This window comes from Podarcis bocagei (genome assembly GCF_964188305.1).
Source record: "Podarcis bocagei genome assembly, contig: HAP1_SCAFFOLD_168, whole genome shotgun sequence".
Lineage (NCBI taxonomy): Eukaryota > Metazoa > Chordata > Lepidosauria > Squamata > Lacertidae > Podarcis > Podarcis bocagei.
In genome coordinates this window covers 84,584-112,100 of record NW_027670280.1, presented here as the reverse complement: position 1 = coordinate 112,100, position 27,517 = coordinate 84,584, and the positions used below count along the sequence as shown (strand labels likewise).

Sequence of the window (27,517 nt, the reverse complement as noted above, 5' to 3'; positions counted from 1 at the left end):
CACTTTGCCCAATTTAAAAAAAAAACAAACATATATTTTTATGAATAGCGTAAAGTGTGATGAGGAAATGAAATTTTTCTTCAGGACATTCCAACCCACTAAAAAAAAAAAAAGAAAGATAATTAGCCTATAAATAGCCACAAATATGCTTCATACCACCAAATCTTAGCAAAGCCCAGCTGTGTTTAGCTGCAGAGTGCTGTGCAGACTGGGGACTTTGTGATGTCACTGTAGTGTTTTGCTGTTCTTATTCCTCACCCCACTTTTTTAAAAAAATGCTTTGCTCTTGAAAAAAGATTTCCAGGCTAGGAATGAGACATGTAGTAGCATGGTTTCTGATGCACACAGCTTCACGCGAATTGTACCTAACCTGGCTTGATGATCCTCAGTACTGAAAATTCAGACAAAAATTGTCACAATTCTAGGGAAAGTTACATATAATCAAGTCAATTGGGAAATCAATGGGAATTAAGTGTGCTCAACTGAGTGCTAAGATGTCAGTGGAGCTTAATAGTGCTTACTTAACGTCCTCTGGACTGCACTGCGTGTCAGCAGTTGCATGGTGTCAAGAAGTCTGCATGTTTGGTGCAGCATCAAACTACATTTCTTAACTTAAGGTGAGCTATAATGGGTTTTACAGTTATATCCATTTCAAGCGTTGCTGAAATCATTGTTAAGTCATTACAAAAGCAACTTGTGTTGTCATATGATTCGTGAAAGTTTTTAATGTGTCTTTCTAACTTTTCCCCTTTTTAAAAACTTTTCATTTGTCTCCCAAAGTACAGAAGTATTGCATGTCAAACATATGCTTGTGTGACATCAATTTCACATAGAAAACAGGCATCAACTAAAACATGGAGAATGTAGAACTTCCTGTATTTTTCTTCTTCTGTTCAGTACTCAGATACAGGGGCATTAAATAGTTATTCTATATAATATTGTCAGAGCTGCTTGAAGATCCTAGCTCACAGAGGATCACGCTAGCCAGCGATCATTAAGTAAAAGTCTTTATTGAATTACAGTTTCCATTCTCACGCTGCTGCGCGCAAACTCTACGTCTAGTAGCTAGATCGGCGAAGCTCCGTCTGAGTCTCCGCCCCGTGTGCACCAACTTAATATCCTAGCCTTGCTCCACCTTTTCCGCCTGACTGTCCTCCTCTGGGTCCCTCTACCCCCCGGGGCTTCTTCCTTCCGGGATTCTTCTGACGCTGACCCGGACCCTCCTGCCTCCTTGCGCCGGGCTTTAGGACCTGGTTCCCTTTCGGGGCTGCTTACTGCGCCACCTTCCTCTGCATTTGAACTTGGCGCGCGCGCCCAACCTTCCACTTTCCTCTTAACCGTTTCTTCGCTCCCCGATGGAGGTGTGGCCACTCCTGACTCATGCCCTCCCTCCTGTGGTGAGCTGCCAGCGCTTCCCCCCTGGCTCCCTTCCTCTTCCCTGCTTCCTGGCGGTGACGCTGGTCCCGATTTCCAGCTGCTCCCCCCTGAGTCCCCTCTGGCTCTATCTTCCTGGGGTGCCCCCCTTGCCCTGGCCACTGGTGCTCCTTTCTGTGAATCCTCTGATTCACTAGAAAGACTAGGAGATCTCGGGTCGTCGTCATCACTCATCTTTTCTTCTGCCTCCTCCCCTTCGCTCTCTGTTTCCTCCCTTGCCCGTGCCTCTGCTCCTAAACCCCTGACATCCATCCCCCCCTCGAAGCCCCCCATTCCCCCCTCCCCTCCTTCCGGTGCTGGAGCTGGGGGCTGCTGTTGCAAAGGGACGAACGTCGGATATCGGTCGCTTCCCGTGGCGGGCCTCCATCTGAACTCTCCCGGGTCTTCCTCCCTGCTCTCGTCGACGACGGTCACCTCCGCTTCCATCTCTGTGCCGCCGTGCTCGAAACCCGGGTCGTCCCCGAAAATGTCCATGTCCGTCTCTCCCTCCCTTCCTCCTGGCGGCGTTGCTCGTCCTGAGCATTCCAGCCACTTTCTGCGGAACTGCTCCTCTGGCCTATCGTCCCACCAATACGAGGGTTCTGAGGCGGATCCCGAGGGTGACCCCTCCGGGGAACGGACGTCTCGTGTCGGTTCCTCGTCCGAGTCGAACCCCCGGAACGTGCTGGCCGAAAGCGTGGGCGTGAAAAGCCAGTCGTCGAAAAAGTCTGCTGGCATAGGTCTATGTGGGAAGAGGGCATGAAACTCGTCTTTGAGCAGAGGTTCGTCTAGGGCGTAGCCCGGCACCCAGCTGTTCGCACTGGCCGGGGTGCCCTCCTTGGCGAGAAAGTATTCTACCCCCTCTTCCCCCCATCTGGAGTCCAAAATCTCCGTGACTTCGTTGATGCGCTCCTTCTGTGCCACTCCCGCGTGCCCTGTTCTGTCTCTGGCCGGACTCGGCGCCGTTCCGGGTTCCTGGAACCTGTGCGGTGCCTTGTAGGGAGTGAGCACCGATCTGTGGAATACCGGATGCATTCTGGAACCCTCCGGAAGTGCCAGTCTGAAAGCTACCGGGTTGACCTGCTCTTCGACTTGGTAGGGCCCCAGTTGTTTATGCCCTAGTTTCTTCTTGGCCAACGACCTGGCCGGCACTGCGTGGGCTGCTAACCAAACCCAGTCTCCCACGTGGAGCTCTTCTCCAACCCTTCTGTGCTTGTCTGCTTGTACCTTGTATGCGTGCTTGGCCAGCTCCAGGTGGCGCCTCAGCTGATCGTGGACTTCCTGCAGCTCCGACGCGAACGCATCTGCTGTCTGCGGCTCCCCCTCCCCCATTCTTTCCAGTCCCGGGAAGGTTCTGGGGTGCCTCCCGTTGTTGGCGAAGAACGGCGTGACCCCCGTGGACACGTGCTTCGTGTTGTTGTAGGCGAACTCGGCAAGCGGCAGGTAATCCACCCACGTCGCAGGCTGTTGATTTGCATAACATCTCAGGTACTGCTGCATGATGGCATTGACCCGCTCCGCTTGCCCGTTGGTCTGCGGGTGTCTCGCCGACGCCAGGTTGATCTTGACGTTCAGGAAGCCCATCAGCTTCTGCCAGAAATTCGAGATGAACTGCCGCCCCCGGTCGGACAGAATAGACCGTGGCAGACCGTGAACCTTGAACACGTGGTCTATGAACAGTTTGGCGGTTTGCTCCGCCGTGGCCACCTTAGCACACGGAATGAAATGCGCCATCTTGGAAAACAGGTCCACCACCACCAGCACTGCCGTCTTGCCCCTTGAGCTGGGCAGATCCGTGACAAAGTCCAGGGCCACCCTTTCCCAAGGTTCGACCGGAGTTTGCAGCGGTTCCAACAGTCCGGCCGGCGGTTTGTGCACCGGTTTGGCCCTCTGGCAGGTGTCACACCTCGCCACGTAGTCTGCGACCTCCCCTCTCATTCCAGGCCACCAGAAATCCCTGGCTACTAATTCCACCGTCTTCTCCTTGCCAAAGTGCCCGGCCGTGGGCGCGTCGTGCAGCTGCTGCAGCACCTTGGCTCGAAGTTCGTCTCCCGGCACGTAGATGGCCCCTTTACGGATGAGCAATCCATCTCTTAGCTGGAAACCGTCGGCCGCTGCCTTGCCCCTTTGCACCTCTGCCATCTTTGCTTGTGCGAAGGAGTCCCCCTGCAACGCTCGTCGCACCGCCTCTAGGTCCACGGTCGCCGCGGCGCACGCCCACACTGTCGGTGCGAAGATGTGCATGGCTGCCGCTGGCGTTGCGTCCTCCAGATACTGTGGCTTACGGGAGAGAGCGTCTGCCATGATGTTGGTGTCCCCCGGGACATACTCTATTCGGAAGTCGAAGTTCGCAAAGAACTCAGCCCAACGTATCTGCCTCTGGTTCAGGAACTGTGCCGTGCGCCAGTGCTCTAGATTCTTGTGGTCCGTGCAAACCTGCACCGTGTGCTTGGCGCCGATCAGAAAGTGCCTCCACGCCTTGAACGCTGCGTGAATGGCCAGCAACTCCCTGTCCCAGATGGTGTAGTTCTGCTCGGACTTGCTGAGCTTCCTGGAGTAAAACGCTCCCGGTCGCCACACCCCCTGCGGGTCTTTCTGCAGCAGGACCGCCCCCACGGCTCTGTCCGAAGCGTCTGTCTCCACCCTCATCGGCTTGCTGGGGTTGACATGAAGCAGCTGCTCTTCCGACGCGAAGAGACGCTTGAGTGCCTGAAAGGACTGCTCCGCCTGCTCTGTCCAAATGAACTTCTTTTTCTTGGAGCTAAGCGTGTCAGTGATGGCCGCCGTCTGCATCGCGAAGCCCTTGATAAACTTGCGATAGAAGTTCGCAAAGCCGACAAACCGTTGGACCTCCTTCCGGTTGCGCGGGCTCTTCCAATCCAACACCGCTCGAACCTTGGCGCTGTCCATGGCGAGCCCCTTGTCAGACAGCTTGTAGCCCAGAAAATCCACCTCCGTCACGTCAAATTGGCACTTCTCCAGCTTGGCGTAGAGCCTATGTTGCTTTAGCCTGCTCAGCACTTCCTTGACGTGTTTGTCATGCTCCTGCTGCGACTCCGAAAAGATCAGGATGTCATCTAAGAAACAGACGCACGTCTTGTAGAGAAGTCCCGCCAACACGTGATGCATAAATGCTTGAAAAACGTGGGAGCCATTTTGCAATCCAAAAGGCATAACTCTATATTCGTAGGTCCCCAGTGGCGTGAACATGGCTGTCTTCCACTCATCACCCTCCCGCATGCGAATGAGGTTGTACGCCCCCCGCAGGTCCAACTTGGTGAACACTCTGCCCTTCCGTACCTTTGCGAGGAGGTCGTCAATTCGGGGCATGGGGAAGTCCGATGGCCTAGTCACACTGTTCAAAATCCTGTAATCCACTACGAGTCTCTTTTGGGGCGTGTCCCGCTTCTTAACAAAGAATACGGGACTGCCCCCCACTGCCTTGGACTCCCGGATGAAGCCGCGCTGCAAATTATGATCAATGAACTCCTTGAGTTCTTGCAGTTCGTCCTCTGACATGGAATACAGTCTCCCTTTAGGCAGCGCCGCCCCCGGCAGCAGGTCAATTTTGCAGTCATATGGTCTGTGAGGGGGTAGCCTGTCTGCCTCCTTCTCGCAGAAAACTTCCAAAAATTCAGCGTACTTGTGGGGAATCGCTTGCAGCGTGCCTAGCAGCAGCTGTGACTCCTCTTCCTCTCCTTCCTGCCTGGGCACGATGCAGTGTTCAGCACAAAAGGAAGAGCCGAAGGTCAGCTGCCTCTGGTACCAAGCCATCGTTGGGCTGTGCTTGTCCAGCCAACTCATGCCCAATACAACGGGCGTGTCAGATAGTTGAGTGACGTTGAAGCTGATGATTTCTCTGTGATTCCCAAGTCGCATCACCATTGGTGGCGTCTGCTTCACCACTTGCCCCCCGAGCAGCTCCCTGCCATCCACCGTGACAACCTGCAGGGGCAGTGTGGCCGGCAGCAACTGCACAGCGTGCCTGTCGACAAAGTCCTGCCCTATAAAGTCCGCATTGCTGCCTGAGTCAATGGTGATTGGCACGTCTATGGTGATTCCATTGGGCAGCTGGAGAGATGCTGTGAGCCTCACTACTGGTTTGGGCGGGAGGGGGTTCACGGGCTGTAAAATCTCTGGGGACTGCGTCACTAACACGTCTGGCTGGGCCCCAGGGCCTCTTCCTCCAGCCAGACTGCTTCGTTTCCCTGCTGTGTTCCTCCTTGCTGCGTTGCTGCAGTCACCATTGCTGAGGCTGCAGTGAGCTTGTGGGGCCTCTGGGGACACTCTTTTGCCATATGCCCTGGTTCCTCACAGACGTAACACTTCCTGTTCCCTCTAGGAGGCTTCGCTTTCACTGCTGCCGGTGCTAGGGCTCTGGTTGCTGACTGAGCCCTTGCACCTCCAACCTCCATAGGTTCGGCTCCTCCTCCTGGCGGAGGCGTGGATTGCGCCCGCGCTGCTTCTCTGGGAAGGAAGGAGGGGCCCCCGGCTGGTTCGCGCCCTCCACGCCCTTCGTCCTTGCTCCACGGACGTCCTTCCAGCCTCACCCCCACTGCCAGTGCCCTCTGAACGACCTCCTGGGTGGTTCGGGGTCTCTCCCCCCTCGCGATCTCATCTTTAATCGAGTTGTGCAGCCCCTCCCAAAAGAGGTCTCTTACAGGCGCCGAATCTCTGTCCCATTCCAGGGCACTGACCAAGGCGAAAAAGTGGGCATGATACTGCCTGACGCTGGCCCTCCCTTGTCTCAGCCCATGCACCTCCTTCCGTGCAAGATCCACGTCAATACTTGATAAAAAGCACCCATCCATCGCTTTAATAAAGGCATCCGCATTCTGGAGCGCCGGATCATTATCTCTCCATAAATTGCGTAGCCATGCTTTCGCATCCCCATGCAGATGGGACATGATGAACCCCACTCTCTCTTGTTCATCTCTAAAGTCTTTATGCAGCAGTTGCAGTGCGCACAGTACGTCGGCTCTAAAGTTGGGATACTGTTGCAGGTTCCCATCGAAGTGAGAGACTAGCCCGCCTGTCCGTCTCGCCAACCCAATTCCCTCCTGCCGGGGTGTCTGCTTTGTCAGCACGTCTAACCTGACCTGGAGATCCCTGCAGGCGGCAGCTGCCTCCTCCTCTCTCTTCCTGGATGCGAGAACCTCGGCGTTCAGTTGTGCCACTGCTTTTCTGAGGTCCTCTATCTGCTGCTCAGCCGTCATGTCGTCTGCCGTTCGTGAGCTCGCTAGTAGGCACCTGTTTCTCTCCCCTCCTCGAGGCTGTAGATGCCCACAATGGAGTGACGGAGCTTACTGTCAGAGCTGCTTGAAGATCCTAGCTCACAGAGGATCACGCTAGCCAGCGATCATTAAGTAAAAGTCTTTATTGAATTACAGTTTCCATTCTCACGCTGCTGCGCGCAAACTCTACGTCTAGTAGCTAGATCGGCGAAGCTCCGTCTGAGTCTCCGCCCCGTGTGCACCAACTTAATATCCTAGCCTTGCTCCACCTTTTCCGCCTGACTGTCCTCCTCTGGGTCCCTCTACCCCCCGGGGCTTCTTCCTTCCGGGATTCTTCTGACGCTGACCCGGACCCTCCTGCCTCCTTGCGCCGGGCTTTAGGACCTGGTTCCCTTTCGGGGCTGCTTACTGCGCCACCTTCCTCTGCATTTGAACTTGGCGCGCGCGCCCAACCTTCCACTTTCCTCTTAACCGTTTCTTCGCTCCCCGATGGAGGTGTGGCCACTCCTGACTCATGCCCTCCCTCCTGTGGTGAGCTGCCAGCGCTTCCCCCCTGGCTCCCTTCCTCTTCCCTGCTTCCTGGCGGTGACGCTGGTCCCGATTTCCAGCTGCTCCCCCCTGAGTCCCCTCTGGCTCTATCTTCCTGGGGTGCCCCCCTTGCCCTGGCCACTGGTGCTCCTTTCTGTGAATCCTCTGATTCACTAGAAAGACTAGGAGATCTCGGGTCGTCGTCATCACTCATCTTTTCTTCTGCCTCCTCCCCTTCGCTCTCTGTTTCCTCCCTTGCCCGTGCCTCTGCTCCTAAACCCCTGACAAATATGTAATGTGCGATTGGAGGGAGGGGAAGGAGACAGGAACTAGTTCTTACTAATGTTTTTGAGGAACCAGTGCTGTATCTGCATGAATATATTTCAACCAAGAAGTTCTGGAGGCAGCATTCATTCCCTTTTCTTCCCTCAATGTTACAGGAAAAATGTTTTCAATACTGGCCATCAGAGGGATCTGTTACTTATGGAGAGATTACCATCGAGATAAAGATTGACTCACTGGCTGATGCCATAAGCGTCAGGGACTTCCTGATTATGCACAATCAGGTATTAATGATAACATTTTAAATACGTCTGTGTCCGCTGTGGTTTTCTGAACTTCAGGGTTGCTTAAAGCCAACTGAAATGTAAATTTAGCTCAATTTAGATTACTCGTTAAAATCCTCTTACCTTATATAAATCACATGATTAAGTTACATTGACCATATATGAAAAGGTTCCTATAGATAAGAAGGTATGTAGCTGGCTTCCAGTGTTCCGTTCCACTCTTGAAGCTGCATTGAATTTGTGGTTTTCTTGCTTTTGAATGACCAGGAGAAGCTGGGCAGACTTGTCCGACAGTTTCATTTTCATGGATGGCCTGAAATTGGAATTCCTGCTGAAGGGAAGGGAATGATTGACCTCATTGCAGCTGTCCAAAAGCAGCAACAGCAGACAGGAAACCATCCCATTACAGTGCACTGCAGGTAAATAGTTTTGTATTTTATTTTGCTCTATACTCCTTTGCTTGTTTGTAAGTTTGCAATATTTCTATTCTGCCCATCAATATTTCCATGACAAATATTTACAAAAATGTAAAAATATATTTACAATTTTTTTTAAAAAGACAATAATTTTCTATAAAAAACATACACATTTACCAATCTAGTAGCCTTGAAACGATTTTCTGTACTCTGGGAGTTTAAGAGGGAATGGACAACTATGACAAGATACTCAGTTATCAGAAATGGGGCATTTGTCAGCAAAGCTTTAATTTCACTTTCCTAGAGTGATAAAGTGATATTAAATAAAGTGATATTACACAAAGTGATCAGCAATGGGGAACCTCTTGGCCATGGACCTAATTAGGTCTGCCTGGCTTCTGAATTTGGGCTGCAAGACCATTTTGGGCAAACTACACTCACCTACCAGTCACCTATTGTCATAAGATGTCAGCTACGGAGATCTGCTTTTGTTGGATAAACTGTGTTCATGATTTTGAAGCCCAATTTCTTATTAGCTAGAACTATAATTCATACATTACGTTAGCTTCAGTGTGTAATGCACAGCAGTCAGTCACATAGTGATAGTCAGGCTCTGGCTGCTGAGACAAGGATGTTTCTAAGAGTTTCCAGAAGTGCTAGGAACTATGTTTATATATTGGTAGTTTAGAAACAGCATGATGTAAACATTTATGCACATAAAGTGATTGCAAGATTAAGGTTGGGTGGTTGAAAAATTTAGACGTGAGTTTATATTTCAAGAAAGTTTTCCTTGGCTAGTAGAACTAAATTCCGTTATCTGCATGAAAATGTTTATATTAAGCAAATTGGCATAATTTATTCTGCTTCTGCCAGTCCTTGGAAAGAACAATGAGGCAATGCAGGGATTCTTCTAAGTAGCAGGGAATCAATTCAGGGTGTATTTTCACTGTATTGAATATGGATTTGGTAATATAACCTGTTAAAGAAAAAAAAGTATATGTATTATAGTGCTGGAGCTGGAAGAACAGGTACATTCATTGCACTCAGCAATATTCTGGAGCGAGTCAAAGCTGAGGGTCTCTTAGATGTATTTCAAGCTGTGAAGAGTTTACGACTGCAAAGACCACATATGGTGCAAACACTGGTATGTTGTTTTAACCACAAAAATATTTGTCAAAAGGATAATAGGATGTTGGTATTTGAGCAAAGTGTCACAACACAGGACTTGGGTGTTCACAAATACATGTCGTGCCAATGCTTAGTCATGTTGCAAAGCCACACCACAACAACTTTTGAAACTGCTGAATAGCCTCTGCACAGTGCTATAGGGTATCTTGGATTTTGGGGGGCGGGGGAGAGGAGTGTACAGCTGGTCCTCTGAACAGCTAATAGCAGTGGCAAGATCCAAATATCATTGCATACTTTTGCAATCAAGGAATTACGGCAAGGGTGGCCTCCCTGTATATAATGGGCAGATTAATTAGAGCTGGTTATTTGTGCTCTGCTTGCCTCTCACAGTTGTTTTTAAAAACAATAGCAATAGTCAGGTTTACATATGTGTCCTGGTATCAGAATATAGCCATTTTTAGCTGTCTTTTGATGGCTCCCCTACCCTGAGAGGCAGGCTATAACTAATTAAAATGAAAAAGTAAATGGGAAACTTCTTGATTTGACAGTGACTCCTGATAGGATTTATGTTTTTTTTAAATGCTCCCATTGGGCTCACTGTCCACCTCTCATTCAAAGTCTGCTTTCTCAGTGAACCAACTGTTGTTGTTGTTGTTTTAGTTATATTTTAAAATTAATTATGCTACCACCTGCAAAAAAGAAAGTGTTTTAACAGGATAAGAAATTAAAAATGTTGTCTGTGAGATATGATTATGTTCTAGTTTAGAGTTAAACATGCTTCACTGGAATTGTTATGATTCAGAGAAATTTTCATCAGAGTAAATGTATTCTTCTTCTCTTTTCAGGAACAGTATGAATTCTGCTACAAAGTGGTACAAGATTTCATTGACATATTTTCTGATTATGCCAATTTCAAGTGAAAACTCCTGCCTTATTATTATTAATTTAATCATCTGTACAGAGATTTGTAAATCATGTTAATTTATTTCCATTGACTTTTTAAAAACTCTAAATGTACATACTACCATGTTTGGCTTGCTCGGAATGCCTCCTTAGATGTATAAATTATTCAAGACTTTTACTCTCTGATCCAAAGGAGCATGCGCAGAACTGTTTCAAAAAAAAAACCAAAAAAAACCACCTGAAGAACCTGTTTGATTCCAGAGTCCCACTTTCCTTCCCAAACAGCCAAACAGCAGGATTGCTATTGTTTTGAAATGCTCAACATGTGCAGCTTCAGCACATAAAATAGGGGAGCTGCACATCTAGCACACTTTTGCATGTGGGACACCCCATTCAGCTGGGGATATATGTGCAAAGGCTGTGTCTGTGTATCTAGTTCCCCAAGCTGGATCAAGGTGATCTTTAAGTTTTGCATAACAGATGGCCGTGTACAATATATCACAGTATAAACTATTATAAAAATAGGGCACAATCCAGCCTATGTTAGGCATATTCAATACCCACAGATTTCAGTGGGTGTATTAAGCTTATGCTTAAATTTTTCCCATTGAAGTTAATGGGATTTGGAGTCCAGTTAATGGTCTGGGAGCACTTGATGCTGCAGCACTGCTGAAGCTAAGTGTGCATGGATCTGATCAGCCCCTTGGATGGGAGTCCATCGAAGAACAGGAAATAAATACTTTTAAAATTCATTAATGGGACTTCAAAAATGCTTGGTTTTGGCTGGATCATACCCATATTTTCCCCTGAACATCTATGAAATTCTGACTTTTACTTTTTACTTTTTAACTTTTAGATGACTTATAAAATAACCCGTGTTTATAAAGCAGAGGAATAAGAGTAAATAGGCTGGATCCAAATCCGCGCACATGACAATTATTTCTCTTAGAGCAAGTTCCACACAATGGCCACATGCTACTAGGAAACACTGTGTGAACCCCACTGAAATGAGTGTGGCCACCCAAGAGCATATGCATTTGCTTGCTGCATTCATCTCAGTATTTGCAGAGTATTCTTTTTTCGGTTGTGGCGGTGTTTTGATGCTTTTATGTTCATCAGCACCTTGCTCCACTTGTAAACCTATTGATGCTAATGTGAACTGCTGACTGTGGAAGACACTATTTGAGGTGCTCTAGAAAGTTGGTTAATATTCTACAACTATTAATCTTAACGGTCAATAGCCAGGTTATATCTGTTTGCTTTTTTTTTGTATTTTTAAAGCATTCTTCCTGTTAAGCACAACTCATTCAGTGGATTATATATAATGGTACATGAATCCTCCACAAGCAACTGTCTAAGATTTTGAACCTTAGCAAAAAACATAAAACGTATAATTATTTTTGAAGACAAGATTCTCTAGATAGTTCTGTTATAATTGCAAGCTGTAACTTAGCACCATAATGCAAATACTGAGTTCGTTGAATTCAGTTAAATAATCTTAAAAGATCACCTTAAGTTATTTAACCTGATATAATTTTTAAAAAAGAAATATTAACATAAAGTAACATATTTAATGTAGGTTAATTAATCAATATTTTGAAACTATTTTGTATTTTGAAAAGAAAGAGGTTCTGTTCTTGCTATCACAAAAAGGTATATTGCCAGATAGAAAGCAAATATATACCGTATTTTTCGCTCCATTGGACGCACCGGACCATAGGACGCACAGGACCATAGGAGGGGGAGAACAGGGGGAAAAATTTTTTTCTTGTTCTCCCCCTCTAAAACTAGGTGCGTCCAAGGTACATTCACCAGAGCTTGTGGGGCTGGCGGTGGAGCGAAGCGCTGCTTTTCCCCACCGCCAGCCTCAAAGATCCCTGAAGCCTTTGGAGAGCAGCGCCCCGCTGCCCTGCAGAGGTTTGCGCACAGCCGTCCCCAAGCTAGAGCAGCGAGATGGAGCCCTCCGTCTCACTGTTCTGGCTTGGGAACAGCCTTGCTAGCTTCTGCAGGACAGCGGGGTGAAGGCACCACGCTGCCCTACAGAGGTTTGCGCGCAGCCGTCCCCAAGCTAGAGCAGCGAGATGGAGCCCTCCGTCTCACTGTTCTGGCTTGGGAACAGCCTTGCTAGCTTCTGCAGGACAGCGGGGTGAAGGCACCATGCTGCCCTACAGAGGTTTGCGCGCAGCTGTCCCCAAGCTAGAGCTCCGTCTCGCTGTTCTGGCTTGGGAACAGCCTTGCTAGCTTCTGCAGGACAGCGCGGTGCCCCACTGCCCTACAGAGGTTTGCGCGCAGCCATCCCCCAGCTAGAGCAGCGAGACGGAGCCCTCCGCCTCGCTGTTCTGGCTTGGGAACAGCCTTGCTAGCTTCTGCAGGACAGCGGGGTGAAGGCACCCCGCTGCCCTGGAGAGGTTTGCGCACAGCCATTCCCCAGCTAGAGCAGCGTGACAGAGCCCTCCGCCTCGCTGTTCTGTCTTGGGAACAGCCTTGCTAGCTTCTGCAGGACAGCGGGGTGAAGGCACCACGCTGCCCTACAGAGGTTTGCGCGCAGCCGTCCCCAAGCTAGAGCAGCTAGACAGAGCCCTCCGCCTCGCTGTTCTGTCTTGGGAACAGCCTTGCTAACTTCTGCAGGACAGCGGGGTGAAGGCACCACGCTGCCCTACAGAGGTTTGCGCGCAGCCGTCCCCAAGCTAGAGCAGCGAGACAGAGCCCTCCGTCTCGCTGTTCTGGCTTGGGAACAGCCTTGCTAGCTTCTGCAGGAAAGCGAGGTGAAGGCACCACGCTGCCCTACAGAGGTTTGCACGCAGCCATCCCCCAGCTAGAGCAGCGAGACAGAGCCCTCCGCCTCGCTGTTCTGTCTTGGGAACAGCCTTGCTAGCTTCTGCAGGACAGCGGGGTGAAGGCACCACGCTGCCCTACAGAGGTTTCGCGCAGCCGTTCCCAAGCTAGAGCAGCGAGACAGAGCCCTCCGTCTCGCTGTTCTGGCTTGGGAACAGCCTTGCTAGCTTCTGCAGGACAGCGGGGTGAAGGCACCACGCTGCCCTACAGAGGTTTGCGCGCAGCCGTCCCCAAGCTAGAGCAGCGAGACAGAGCCCTCCGCCTCGCTGTTCTGTCTTGGGAACAGCCTTGCTAGCTTCTGCAGGACAGCGGGGTGAAGGCACCACGCTGCCCTACAGAGGTTTGCGCGCAGCCGTTCCCAAGCTAGAGCAGCGAGACAGAGCCCTCCGTCTCGCTGTTCTGGCTTGGGAACAGCCTTGCTAGCTTCTGCAGGACAGCGGGGTGAAGGCACCACGCTGCCCTACAGAGGTTTGCGCGCAGCCGTCCCCAAGCTAGAGCAGCGAGACAGAGACCTCCGTCTCGCTGTTCTGGCTTGGGAACAGCCTTGCTAGCTTCTGCAGGACAGCGGGGTGAAGGCACCACGCTGCCCTACAGAGGTTTGCACGCAGCCGTCCCCAAGCTAGAGCAGCGAGACAGAGCCCTCCGCCTCGCTGTTCTGTCTTGGGAACAGCCTTGCTAGCTTCTGCAGGACAGCGGGGTGAAGGCACCACGCTGCCCTACAGAGGTTTGCGCGCAGCCGTTCCCAAGCTAGAGCAGCGAGACAGAGCCCTCCGTCTCGCTGTTCTGGCTTGGGAACAGCCTTGCTAGCTTCTGCAGGACAGCGGGGTGAAGGCACCACGCTGCCCTACAGAGGTTTGCGCGCAGCCGTCCCCAAGCTAGAGCAGCGAGACAGAGACCTCCGTCTCGCTGTTCTGGCTTGGGAACAGCCTTGCTAGCTTCTGCAGGAAAGCGAGGTGAAGGCACCCCGCTGCCCTGGAGAGGTTTGCGCGCAGCCGTCCCCAAGCTAGAGCAGCGAGATGGAGCCCTCCGTCTCGCTGTTCTGTCTTGGGAACAGCCTTGCTAGCTTCTGCAGGACAGCGAGGTGAAGGCACCCCGCTGCCCTACAGAGGTTTGCGCGCAGCCGTCCCCAAGCTAGAGCAGCGAGATGGAGCCCTCCGTCTCGCTGTTCTGTCTTGGGAACAGCCTTGCTAGCTTCTGCAGGACAGCGAGGTGAAGGCACCCCGCTGCCCTACAGAGGTTTGCGCACAGCAATCCCCAAGCTAGAGCAGCGAGACGGAGCGCTCCGCAGTGCTCCGTCTTCCTGTTCTGGCTTTGGGCTTAGCGGCGCAGCCTGCATTCGCTCTATAGGACGCACACACATTTCCCCTTAATTTTTGGAGGGGAAAATGTGCGTCTTATAGAACGAAAAATACGGTAAAGGAAAACATATACTTTCAATTTAAAACAATCTAGCTTAAGATAGTTATGGCTAAGCACTACTGAAAGCAACACAACTTCAGTAATTACATAGTGGCAAACTTGCTTCACTGGTGTCAGTGGAGTATAGTCATGACAAATCTTTAGCTGAATCAGGGAATAGCATCTACTGAAGTCAAGACATTTACTTCCAAGTCCTTAGAATACTGGTGTTAGTGTTCAATTAAGGACACAGATAAATACACTTGTGCTCCTTTAGTGTTGGTGGTACTTAATGGGAATGAACAGTGTCCTGAATTGTGTTCCTACAAATGGTGTGGTACTCAATGCCAGTATGCTTTCAGACCTCCTATATGACCTATTATTTCACAATTTTCTTCCTTATTGTAAGTATACAGAACTATCCCAGGAGTGTAGCCAATGAAGTATGGACATGTAGGAGTGCCCACAAAATTTGGGTTTGGGCTGTTGGTGCACAACTGACCATTTACTGTTAGGGCACAAAACCCATTTGTTTTGAACTGACTTGTATGATGGGTTGCTTCCTAGGGTTTTTACTTTAATGGCTGTGACTATATATAAAGCCCCATGTGGCAATGTCATCGTCTGGACAAAACTAGCTTTGGAGAAAAATGACAAAACACACAGTACATTTTATATCTATTGCTCCCATCTTTTTAGAAGGCATAAATTAAAGAGCACAAGTACAAAAGAATAATTTGTATATAAATGTCTAATATGCAATAGTTTGGGCTTGTTCATTGGTGGTTTTTTTAATACAACAAGGAAAGCCTTATTGACAACTATGTAGACTTTAACCTGGTCATTACATTTCAGCTCCTGCATTATTTTAATCTATGTTCATTTTAATACACGACTGGAAGAAAGGTGGATACTTTTAGCAATTCAGAGGATTGCAAGGTGTCCACATGAGTCTTTTACTTACCGACTTTTAATTGAAAACAGTTCAGGTTAGTCTATAAGCACACTGTTTTTAAAGCACTGCCATTTTATTGCTTGTGTCTTCCCAGTAATGCACTTCTGTAAATCTATATGTATATGTACAGTTGTTATGCACTTAATGAATAGAATTTATTGTAAGAGGTGATTGATGTTAAGCTCTCTAAGCCCCAAAGCAAACACCATTATTTGGTTAAGAGTTGAATGTAAAATAAGCTTTCTATCATAATAAGTTTGGAAATCCAAACTCCAAAATGTGAGGAATGAACAGTCCAATACACTATGGACCCAAATCTGTGAGCACATTAACAGATGAAGATAGGTTTTTTAAAACCACTGTTTCTACCCACCAGTTTAGAAGCTGCTTCCGACAGCCTTAAGAGTGTCAGACGCTTTCTAATGCAGTACAAATTGTGTGGAAACTGCTGTTTTCAAAATACTGGGGTTTTGACAAAACCATAATCATATTCTTCCTAATATCTCTATTTTTGTTACAATAGAGACATGTGCTAGTCCTGGTATTGAGTTTTTGACTACTGGATATTAGTAACACCTTTAGGTCCTGGTGAATATGTCCCCTCGGTTTTCTTGGCTCCTTGATGAATGGCCTCTCTGCACTTAGCCAAAGTATCTTATTTAGCTTGATAACACAAAAATAGTCTTTACAGTTACCAATTTAGTCTCCGTCTTCTAATTTCCCACTTCCTAGCTTTCAGTAAACCTAGAATAGCATAGGTAGCTGCTGTTCCCTCATCCATGACACTGGAATTCCTTGCTTCTCTTAGTATCAGTCCAGTACCCCTTCCTTGACCTCTGACCAGCATCCATAGCTGTAACTGTGAAATCTGCTTAAGGGAAAGCATTGCAGTTGTTCCTTTTTAAATTATCCAAACAAAGTCATTTTCAGATGTAGAGAAAAATCCTGCCTTGGTGGAAGGAAGTAATTATTAGATAATATTTCTAATAGCATCCAGAACTCTCTTAATTTGTTGCTTGTTCTGTAAAGCAATATTTAAAAACGTAAGATGTGGACCAGAAATGCACATAGCGGAATCCATTAATGAAGTAGGGATGTTTTAACTTTTCTTATATTTACCCAAGTGAAGCCAGAATACTTGGGGTGAGGCTCATTTTGGTAATACTAATATGAGTGCACTTAAAATGGAGCAGCTTTCCTCCCCCAATGTGGAATAATTTCTATACTCAACAGTTTCAGATAATTCCGTGGGATTAAATTCTCTGAAGTAATCTGAAGCACAAAACCTTCTCTGTGGCTTTGTTGGATTCCCTTCAGACAATCTAGTTCTACTAGGTTCTCCCATTTGGTGATGACAAGACTTGCCACAGTTGAGGAAATACTGTGCTAAACCCAGCCAAATCACTTTTAATCACAACTAATCTGTTTTATGAGGTTGGTGAATTGCAACTTTAGAAAGCTTGTTTTTCACTTCAAGGTGTTTAGTCAAATAAGACTGTGATACTTCGTACAATGGTATAACAAACATATTTATGGGTTTCCACACTTAATTTTTTTTACATTGCATGAGATTGCATTAATAAATGCCAAACAGTGATTAGAAATTTATATGTTCTGATCTGCATATCTAGTCACTATGTGACTCAACTTATTGTCTTGTGTGACAGTGGACATTGATTGCCAAAGCTCTTAAGTACATGCTTAACTCAGAAACAGTGCACAAATAGTAATATTGTTAAAGCAGTTTATTTCGAAGTATGTTTCTAGAAACTCGGGGTTCCTTATCAATTTATCAGGGAGTCAACAATAGCCCTATTTGTGTGTTAAAACCCTCATGCGATTTTACTTGCGTAAGGAGAGGGCAGGGGCGTGTCAGCTCCCCAACTTTACCCTCCACGAGGCTGGATGTCTACTATATGCATGTAGATCCAGTGTGATTTAGAACCTTGCACAATCAGCATCATGTGGAGAGCTAACACTAATGCAGCAGCATCCTGGCTACAGATCTTTGCCCTCCAATGCATGGAGGGAGCAGGCCAGCACTCCCTTTATTGCATCTGCTTTTTAATGCCTTGCAAGGACTAACAACAAGATAAAGAACTGTAACTTAGCTAACCAAAAGGCATCTTATCATTTGTTACTGATACTTTCCTGGAAAGTATAGCAGCAGAGGAGACATGTCCTTTGCAGGCCTGGCACCAGGGATTAGTAAAATCTGCAGGGCCCCCTCTAATAGTTTATATACATAAATTTGCTTTAAAAACAAACAAGAGCAGTGCGCACACAGGCATGCAAATAGTTAATGTGGGGGGGGGGAAATGCAGCTGTGTGGGGAAAGGAAGGCTCTGGTCTTGACCTTCTGTTGCCTGTATGACAGCCAAGGTCATACTATTCTATACCGTACTTGGATTCCTTGCTCCCCTGATTGCCACAGGATTTGCAGAGCCCACAATCAGCCACAACGTTCAGGATTAACTCCTCCTTGGCACTGTTGCAGAAGTTGGGAGAGCCTAAGCTCACAGTTTGCCTGGTCTCCCATGTTACCAGTAGTGGATGCTGTATCAGGCAGAGCAGGCTCCGTGCTCCCAACTCATCTGCTGTTAGAGCCAGCCCATCCGCACGCCCCATTTAGTCAGCCAGCTAGCCCTCTGCATGGAGTTTAGGAGCAAAAGAAGATATTGGAGGGAGCCCTGCTCATGCATTCAAAAGAACACCTGAGCTTGAAACAGTCCAGGAGTGTGTGCACCAGCCCCGCCTCCAGTATCCTCATGTGTGCCATCTCCACTCTCTCCTCTCCTGAGGTTTGAGCAGAAATATCTGCAGCAATATTCTAGCTGCATTCAGAAATTCCCTGCAGACCTTTGTGCTCAGAGCTCAAAAGGTTGGGAGTAGGAAGCATGCAGAGGGTTACTGGGGGAAAGGGCAGCACTGCATCCCTGTGACCCTACGCAATTTGAACTCTCATGCACTCTTTTGAATGCATGAAGTATGTACTCTCTTGTATTTGATGTGGATGTGTATCTCTGCGTGTTCAGGCCTCCTGCTGTCTCTTGCATGGGGTCCAAAGAATCCTGGAAACAGCCCTGGTGCTGTGGGACATACATGCTCTGTATAGAGGCCAGCTAGTCTCACTACGCAAATTTAAGAGGGTGACACAATGCACTCCAGAATTCCCTGCAACACACAACATAGTTCTTGGCAGACAACTCAGTGTGGAAAGCATTTCTTGATGCAAGCAAGTTTTGAAATCTTGTACTAAGTAAGATACTTAATGGCTTGGGTTAATCAGGCCCAACAGAAGAATGCCTGCTGTATTGATTAGTGTTTTGAAAATGACTTTTATGAATTGGTTTTTAAAGGAATTTGAACATCTTTGTTTCCAGCATTTGAAAATGTTTTCATTACGCAGTATCATTTTTAGTATGTTGCTACTGAACCTTATTCTGTATATGCAAAACTATATTTAATTTATGTCAAGATCTTTATAATATATGTATGTATTATACAGTGATATTTTCTTTTATTACATTTATAATTTGATCTTGCTGTATTTATAATGCCAGTGAATGTTGCTGAATTATTTGTATATGCAAATCGCAAGATCTAATAATTCTGATGCAAGAACAAGGTTTCATTTTTATTTTCAGGCTGCATTTCTTTCTTTAAATCTCTTAATTTCATTCCTCTACTATTTGCTCGTTTAAACTAAATACAGCAATGGTGCAAAGGACATAAAATCCCTTACTTAAATTACTTCCCAGAACTTTAAAAACTCTAGCTATTTGACTCAGAGCACTGTTCTGACAAAAAAAAAAGTTAAAAATGAAGCATTATACATATAACATTAATTTGCAACAGCAATTTATCTTCTCAACCAGAACACGCTTATTTATTCTAAGTAATCTGAATAAAAGTAATCATTATTCTCAGTTGTTCCAATGGATTATACAAAAGTAAATGTAATCTTCCTAGGCAGTACATTTTGGTCTACTTGAAACAAATATAGCCATGGCAGGCATTTTAGACCTTGTCTACACATGCATCAAAACGGATTTGGGAGGGTTAGACTGGACTGCAGGAGCAGAAACATGGTGGTGATGGGGAATGGCATAAAAAGGACATGGTGCACTTTTGTGTGTGCCAAGAGAGATGGTTCTGTTGCATATTTTAGATTTCTGAAAGAGAATGATACGTTTATGTTAAAACATCTTTCCTTTGAAGGAAGTACAAAAGGAATCCAGCAGTGTCTGGACAGTATGTCCTCTCCCTTTCTCCTCTCTGGTGCTGCCTGTGTTACAGGCAGTGTTCCACTTCAGACTGCAAATAGGTGGTCACATTTATAATGCTCCCCTATGTGCAAAACTCCTTCATGAGTAGAAAACAACTGGGAACAAGCTGTTCTAGAACCATTCTTCCTGGTAATGCTGCTTTTACTCGCAGGGTGTTTTAATATGCTGGAGCATTCAAATCTGGGGTGTCCATGGATAGTTTAACATGGTTGCATCCTGTCTCCTTCCTCAGCATTCTTTCTACACTCATATTGCTTTATGTGGAGACCATATCCTAGTTTGCTTCAGTCACTGCTCTGGATTTAGTAGGGTACTATTTTCTATAATTCAAAGGCACACACCACTGATATCTCAGCTATGTGGACAATATTGTATCCTGATTAGATATAATCTAATTAGACTGGATTTCATTGGAGCATAAAACTGGACAGAACCATTTATTTGGGCTAACGATTTCTTTACTCATATCAAAACCATTCTATGGTATTTGTATTTACCAAATGTTCCTAAATGTCCTGCCTTGAGGCGATCCACAGTTGTCCAATGTTACTTTCACTAATAGGATCCTGCTGTAAGATCTTCACCCAAGAAGTTCCAGAAATTGTTACACTGCAGATTACCTTCATCATGCTTTTAGTTGGTAGAACCCTGTTTGCTGGGGAGGTTTTCTGATGGGAGGTAGATAGCTACTCATAGCCATTGTAAAAGAGTGTCTGAATTCTATGAAAACACACAGACACACACAAAGTCACAAAGTTACAATTTTCAATTACATCCCTGTTGTGAAATTAACATATAGCAGCTATCAATCAGAGCCTATTGCTTGTAGTTCTTGAAGAATCAACTATTTTAGAAGATTTATTTTTTAAAAAAATTAAAAATCCTTTCAGTCACCAAGCAGTAGATAACTGCATGGTGTCTCACATAACTGAAATCCAGATCTGCCATCACCATGAGAAAACTACTTGTGAATTTCCATGAGCAAGTTCTTCATTTCTGACAGTTCCTTGTTTAATTCTTGGTAACCTAATTCCACAGACTATGGAAAAAAGCTTATAAAATTGACTACATGGGATGTCAGTGCTTGAAAGAATTTAAAATGTTTCCAATCTATTTTGGCCCTGTTGAGATCTCGTTTTTAGAAGTCTGATTCTGAATATTGAAAACCTGTAAATTGGTAGATTCTTTAATTATCCAGTCTAGCATACATCTATTCACTTTGCCAGAACATGTGTAAACAAAGACCACTGTAGCTGGATTATAAGTGACTTTCTCGGGATCATTCCCAGAATTTCTTACTACCCAGGCTATATAGTTTTATTTGAAACTGCAGTGGCAGACCTCATGAGATTTGTAGTCTGTTTTCTGAACATCCTCTATGGCTTTGATAATAGTGTATTTAAAAAGAATACATTAGTAAAAGTAATATTCTATATTATATTTGATCTAATAAAACACAGAACTCTTGTGGGAGAAGGGCAGTTGAAAGAAAAAAATCTCGACAATTTGTTACCATTTTTTATATCAAATAAAATATCTTGATGTTTTGGAGTTCTGTTTCCCCAGGTAATTTGCTACACTTTGCACTTTTATCATCTAAAAGATAGATAGATTAATTATTTGAAAGGACTTTAAATCTGAATTTAATATGAGCTTCTTATAAAGCATATTCATAAATGCATGCAAGAATCATGTCTCTGAGCTTTTGATTTGTGTCTTACAAATAGAAATAAAAAATACTTTTGATGCAGTTTTTATGAAATAGTTACTGATAAACCATACCTTCCTCAAATACTGGCATTCAGATTACACTATCTAGATATCTAGAATGAAAAAAATAAATGGCTATAGCTTATGCCAGTAACTGTCCTTAGCTAGAAAATAAAATGTGCAGACCCATCTTTCTCAAAAATGAAAACACATAGAGTTCTAAATAAAATAAAATAAGATTAGACCAACTCCCATCTAGTCCAGCATCCTGTACTCATAGTGGACAACCAACTATGGTTTCATGTGGGAAGTCTTTGAGAAGGACAGGAGCACAACAGCAGTGTCTCCCAGCAACTGATATGTAGAAGCATACTGCTTTTGACAGTGGAAGTAATACAGTCATGATAGCTCTTATTCCATACATTTGTCCAGTGTCCTTTTCAAGCTATCCAAGTTGATGGCCAACACTACATCTTGCAATCATGAATTCCATAGTCTAAGCACGTGCTGTGTGACATAGTTCCTTTTGTCGGTCCTGAATCTTTCAGCATTCTAGTTTGGTGGATGGCCCACGTTCTAGTACATGTGAGAAGGATAGACACGTCTCTCTAACCGAGGGGTAGTCAACCTTTTTATAACTACCGCCCACTAATGCATCTTTCTTGATGGTAAAATTTCCTTACCACCCACCAGTGCTTGATGGAAGGAGGATTCAGCTTGTGCCATAGAACCCCTACCGCCCACCTAGAATTCGGAAATGCTCACTAGTGGGCGGTGGGGACCAGGTTGAAAACCCCTGCTCTTACCAGTTTCTGCACACCATGCATAATTTTATACAACTCTATCATGCTCCACCATACCTTTTTCTGAACTAAAAAGTTCCAAATGTTGTAATCTTGTTCCAGCTCTCTGATCATTTTGGTTAGCTCCTCCCTTTTCCACCTCAACAATATCCTTTTCCAGCTCAACACAGTATTCCAGTGCTGTCACCATACATTATTGGACCTGTATCTTCCTGGTAGCAGACAACAGGACCATGAGACAGGTGTAAAATACTCAAGCAAGAGTTTTATTTACAACCTTACAAACACAAAGCATGTGGGTGTTCTCTTTTGCAGGCTAATGCAAACTGCAACTTCTCCTTTTGTACCCATCACCAGCTGTACCTAATCAGTCTAGAAAACCACACCATGAACTCACAGAAACAGTTCTTAAAGTTACAACAATCTTTTCTGTTTCTTTGCAGAATGACTCCTACCATAGATTTGTGTAACAGCATTAGGATATTGACAGTTTTATTTTCAAACCCTGTCCTGATGAATCCTAATTTTCATACCTGCCACACACTGACTCAACATTTTCATTAAGCTAAGATCTCGTTCCTCATAAGTCACTGCCATTTCAGACCCCATAAATGCATATATGAAAAGTTAGAACTCCCCCTGCAATGTACATCACTTTAGAATTGTTTGCATTTATTGCACTGGCCATTTTAATTCCCACTATCCCAGTCTGGATAGATCCTCTTGTAGCTAATTTGCAAATCCATTTTTCTTCTTACAAACCTGAACAATTTGGTGTCAACAGCAAATCTGGTGACCTCACTGCTCACCCCTAACCCCAGGTTATTTATGAACAAGTTCAAAAGTGGAGTCTTACCAAGAATCTTGGGGGACTTGGCTTTCTACATCTCTCCATTGGGAGAACTGTCCATTTATTCCTGAGAAGGGAAGGTGACCTTCATTACTTCATGAAAAGCAGCGAAACTTCAAACACTCAGGGGACTCTTCTGAGAAGCTTTTCTTGGTCACTTCTCCCTGTTCTTTAACCAGTTACTGATCCATAAGAGGACTGCCTCCATAGCTGGTCTCCATTTTATTTCACCTCTTTTTATTGTTGGTTTTAATGTTTTTGGTAATTTGCTCCTCAAATTCTTTTTTAAATCCCTTATTGTTTGCAACCCCCCCCCCCAAGGGCTGTGCTCCCTTTGCCAAATGAGAACAAAAAATAAGTATTTTTTCTGAATGAAGCCTTCTCCAATAGCTTCTCTGACTTTCCTCATTAACCACCCTGGCATTAGTGGTATCTCTCCTTATAAACTTGGTTCACTTATCTGTAAGTCGTAACATACTGGTAAAAAATCCTGAATGTGTGCTAAAGGCTTGGTGTCTTTCTTTTTTTATTACAGTAAAACTATAGTGAAGTTACTTTGCAGCATTATTTCTGCAGAAAATCCTTTCTTTTGAGTGCACTCCTATGCAGCAAGCCTTGGCATGTACCTCATTCTCGAGATACTGAAAATATGTGAAAATATAATTCAGATAATTACAATTGTATGGTCAAAATGATTTGTTCCTACATGCTGGAGTGGTCGGACTAGGATCTGGGAGACCAGGGCTGGTATCCCCACTCAGCCATGAAGCTCACAAAGTGACCTTGGGCCAGTCACTGCCTCTCAGTAAAACTTACTACATAGGGTAGCTGTGGGTATTAAATGAGGAGGAGGAGAACCATGTATGTCAACTTGAGCTCCATGGAGAAAGAGATGGAATAGAAATGCAATAAATAAAATAAAATATCCTATTGTGATGTCCCTTATAACTGGCTCAAAGGTGCAACTTCCAAAAGCATGTTAAAGAGCAACTCTACCATGATAAAATGATGTACATTGTCAGCTATTTACTCAATTACTGTACACCCTTGCACATGACACAGTAGTAATTCCAGAATGGTGTATTTGTATAACTGGGACTGAAAAGTTATACTATTTTGAAAATAACTAGGTTTTACTAAGTTGACCACTCAAACTTTACATATTGTAATCTAATGGCAAATTGACACTGCAATCCTAACCATGTTTCGTCAGAGGTTAGTCCAATGGGAACTGGATTCAGTGGGGCTTAGCTTACTCTCAAGTAAATGGGGTCAGGATGGCCTAAGCTGGATCGTGCCAGTAGCTTTGCCACTTCAGAGTAATTTAATTCCAAAGTGAAGCTAACATTAACAAAGCTGTTTACACTGAACTACAACACATTTGAAGTGACTAAACATCATAGCCACATGAAAACAGCAAATGAGGCAAACTATAAAAATTACAAAAGCAAAGCACAAATGTCAAGAGATTTTGCTTTTTGAAAGATCTAAATATTAAAATGTTATGCCCTGCAGCAGAAAAGAAAGTATGACCTTGCTGAGCCTTTGCTTCCTTTGTGTATATATTCTGCTCACAAAAACTTTATTAACTTGATACTAGACCATATATTCTACAAAGGCAAACTACTGGAAGTAAGTTAATATGCAGCATATAAATTGCAACGTATATGCTATTAATTTTCAGTATCAACTACTTTTACACAAAAATATATATAATTCACACATATATCACCTCCTTACTAAATCATCAATATACAAACACCCAGAGGTGTACACAGGGTCCCTTGTGCCCTCCCCTGAAAAAAATAGCCTTATCGCAATACCACATTAGAAATTACTAGATTTCACATGACTCAAGTACTCAAAATGTCTGGAGTGAGGGTGAGGCGAGGCGAGGCAAGGAAGTTCCTTATAAGTCCTGTGGGGTTCAGTGGGGTTTACTCCCAGGTACCCTTAATTAAATATGCAGAAAAAATTAGCATACGGCACGTGGGAGGGAAAACAGCACTTCTGCAGACCATGCATACAGTTTCTGTGTAACAAGTGTACAATATTATACATTACTGGCCATGGGTGGAGTATCCTGTTTTCTCTCCTCAACACTCAAAGACATTTAGGTGTACACATACACTGTACATACTCATTTTGTTTCATTCATGTGTACAGAGTTTAGAATCTATAACTATCTCAATCACCTTTTAAATTTTAAAGCAGTTTTCCTCATCTGCTTTTGATTTTCACTTTTCCACTTTTTTGAATCTGATGACATAATGGAAAGTGGAAGTGGAAGCAGCTCAGACAAGACTAATGTAAGACGATACAGATATGAAATCAAAATGACTGCAGGTTTTATTCAGATTGAGGTTGGGGAGAAACCCTCCTCCAGGAAGCCTAATTGGGAGGGAGGATTGGTTTCTCTGTATATAATATAAATGTAAGAACGTTATCAAACAGCCCCCACTGGAGGCTTGCAGTGCCACATCACAAACCTGGATTTGAATGAAGTCAGGGCAGTATAGAGGAGCAAATGTGAAGGCAAGCTGCACAACAGCAGCATGGGAGTGAGGAAGGGAGGCACACTGAGAGGCAGAAAGCAGTGGTTTAAAGTTGTGGAAGTTTGAGTAAAGCAGAGATGGAGAAAATTGGGAAGAAAATGGTAACTTTCAACACCAGCAGAAATTTTAGTAAATTAGGGGTGGAAGGTTTAAAGCAGCCACTCCCCTCCACCCCTTTCAGTGTTTTCTCCCTTCTTGTTATCCTGAAACTTATCCCTTTTGCATTCCTCAGCTGTCTCATTTGAGAGAGATAAAGGATGTGGAGTCCTCAAATATTCTATAGTATTTTTTTGCAATGTATTTCACTCCTGGTTCTGCATGAAGTTCCAGATTTGATGTAGCAACTTAGAACAGATATTTTATTAGCAAGCACCCAAAATATACACAACATCCATCAACTGAGTCATCAACCTTCTCAAACTCAACAACCTAACTCACAAAATTCTGCTCATATTAAAAAAAGAAATGTGATGAAATTAGAACAGCCAGCCCAAAGGTTCAAGAGGCCCTACTCCTTGGACCAGAAACTAAGAAACAAAAATCTTTGCATTAAGACTCTTTTGAGATGGACATTTCTTCTATTTTGGTGGAAAGCGTACGAGTATGCTATTTATAAAATACTTTTTCTTTCAGCACCACTTTCACTTACTGCATCAGAAGGAGCTTCCCAATTTAGATAAATATTGAAACTAAGTAACAAAGGAGTCCACTTCCCATTCACTTCCCATTCATATATTGTCCAGGGAAACAAGAGGCTACTTTGTAAAAGAAAAAGAAAAGAAAACAGAAAAGAAAAAGTCAAACCAGCACACAAAGGCACAGGAAAATACTGTAATTATATTAAGCACCGGTATTTGATGGTAGCAGGAAGGATTATATATCTATACCTTTAGAAATTCAGAAGACTCCCATGCATCCCCTGTTGCATAAATGTAGAAAGCATTTCTTTATAAATGTAGAATGTATTTATACGTACTCTTCTTTCTGAGCTAAAATTTCAAATATTTGAAATAAACCAGGTATGTTTTAGACGTATCTCTTTGTAAGTAAAAGTAGCTAATTTTTTCTGACGTGTCGTTTACGTATGATTGAAAAGCTGCAGGAGTTCACCATGGAGTTCACCACTGCAGCGATCTTGCACAAAAAAAATGCGGGGAGGCACGGACGCGGGGGTGAAGATGCGAACAAGTGTACAGTGGGACTGCATAGGAGAAAGGGTTTTTCAGAAATGGGAGTTGGGATGGTGAAAAGCAAGCTTTAGCAGTTGCATGGGCTTGGGACGGGCTGCGTACAAAAGAGATGCTAAACTGGAGAACTTGAGGGTTACTTGTGTGGAACTGCAATTGTCAAATCCTGTATCATAGGATCCAACTCCTAGGGACCGAGGGGTCTTCTCCCCCCGTAAAACATTTGACGGCTGTCCCCCCCCCCCAGTTGATGGGCATGTGCGTGCCCGCGTCATGTGCTGAGCGGGGCTTGCTTGGCCCCCCAATATTTCAGTCAAGTTGCCACACCCCTGTCATGTGTAGTCACGTGGGTGCCCCCCATCCTCCATTAATTTAGGGGGCGTGTCTGCCTTGGCAAGTTTTTCCATTTTCAAAAAAAGAAAATAGGGTAGGGGGAATAATAATAATAATAATAATAATAATAATAATAATAATAATACCGTAATAATGTATTACTTATACCCCGCCCATCTGGCTGGGTTTCCCCAGCCACTCTGGGCGGCTTCCAACAAAACACTAAAATTTCTTTTTCTTAAAATTCAATCATTGTACTTGGAAGTTCTTCAGCTACTTCATAAGCACTCAAAGTTGTCATTATATCCCCCCTGTTGTGCTATTTTTAAGCAGCACCTCAGAACAGAGGAGGAACGGCACCCTCATAAGCACGCCCATTGAGAAGACTTGAGTTCAGAGGCGCTTACTCGCAGG

General features: G+C 45.0%; 1 protein-coding gene and 1 long non-coding RNA gene across 5 annotated transcripts in view; one reads left to right on the top strand and one right to left on the bottom strand.

Annotated features, from left to right (window-relative positions):
- Positions 1-10,407, top strand: part of LOC308579544 (receptor-type tyrosine-protein phosphatase epsilon-like) — a 37,126-nt gene extending 26,719 nt beyond the window's left edge. For both annotated transcript variants that reach the window (XM_081214109.1, XM_081214108.1), the window contains exons 13-16: positions 7,616-7,741; positions 8,009-8,160; positions 9,166-9,301; positions 10,131-10,407. In XM_081214109.1, coding sequence (XP_081070235.1) covers positions 7,616-7,741; positions 8,009-8,160; positions 9,166-9,301; positions 10,131-10,205 — 489 coding nt within the window. In that variant the 3' untranslated portion in view covers positions 10,206-10,407. The remainder of the gene's footprint in view (positions 1-7,615; positions 7,742-8,008; positions 8,161-9,165; positions 9,302-10,130) is intronic.
- On the bottom strand, positions 24-27,517 carry LOC308579546. 3 transcript variants are annotated; one of them, XR_014004534.1, is made up of 4 exons: positions 27,440-27,517; positions 23,035-23,095; positions 7,767-7,814; positions 24-98 (listed from the first exon to the last, which is right to left on the bottom strand). It is a non-coding gene; the product is annotated as an uncharacterized lncRNA (long non-coding RNA). The 3 variants fall into 3 exon arrangements; XR_014004535.1 differs by lacking the exon at positions 27,440-27,517 and adding an exon at positions 26,471-26,600; XR_014004536.1 differs by lacking the exon at positions 27,440-27,517 and adding an exon at positions 26,233-26,285.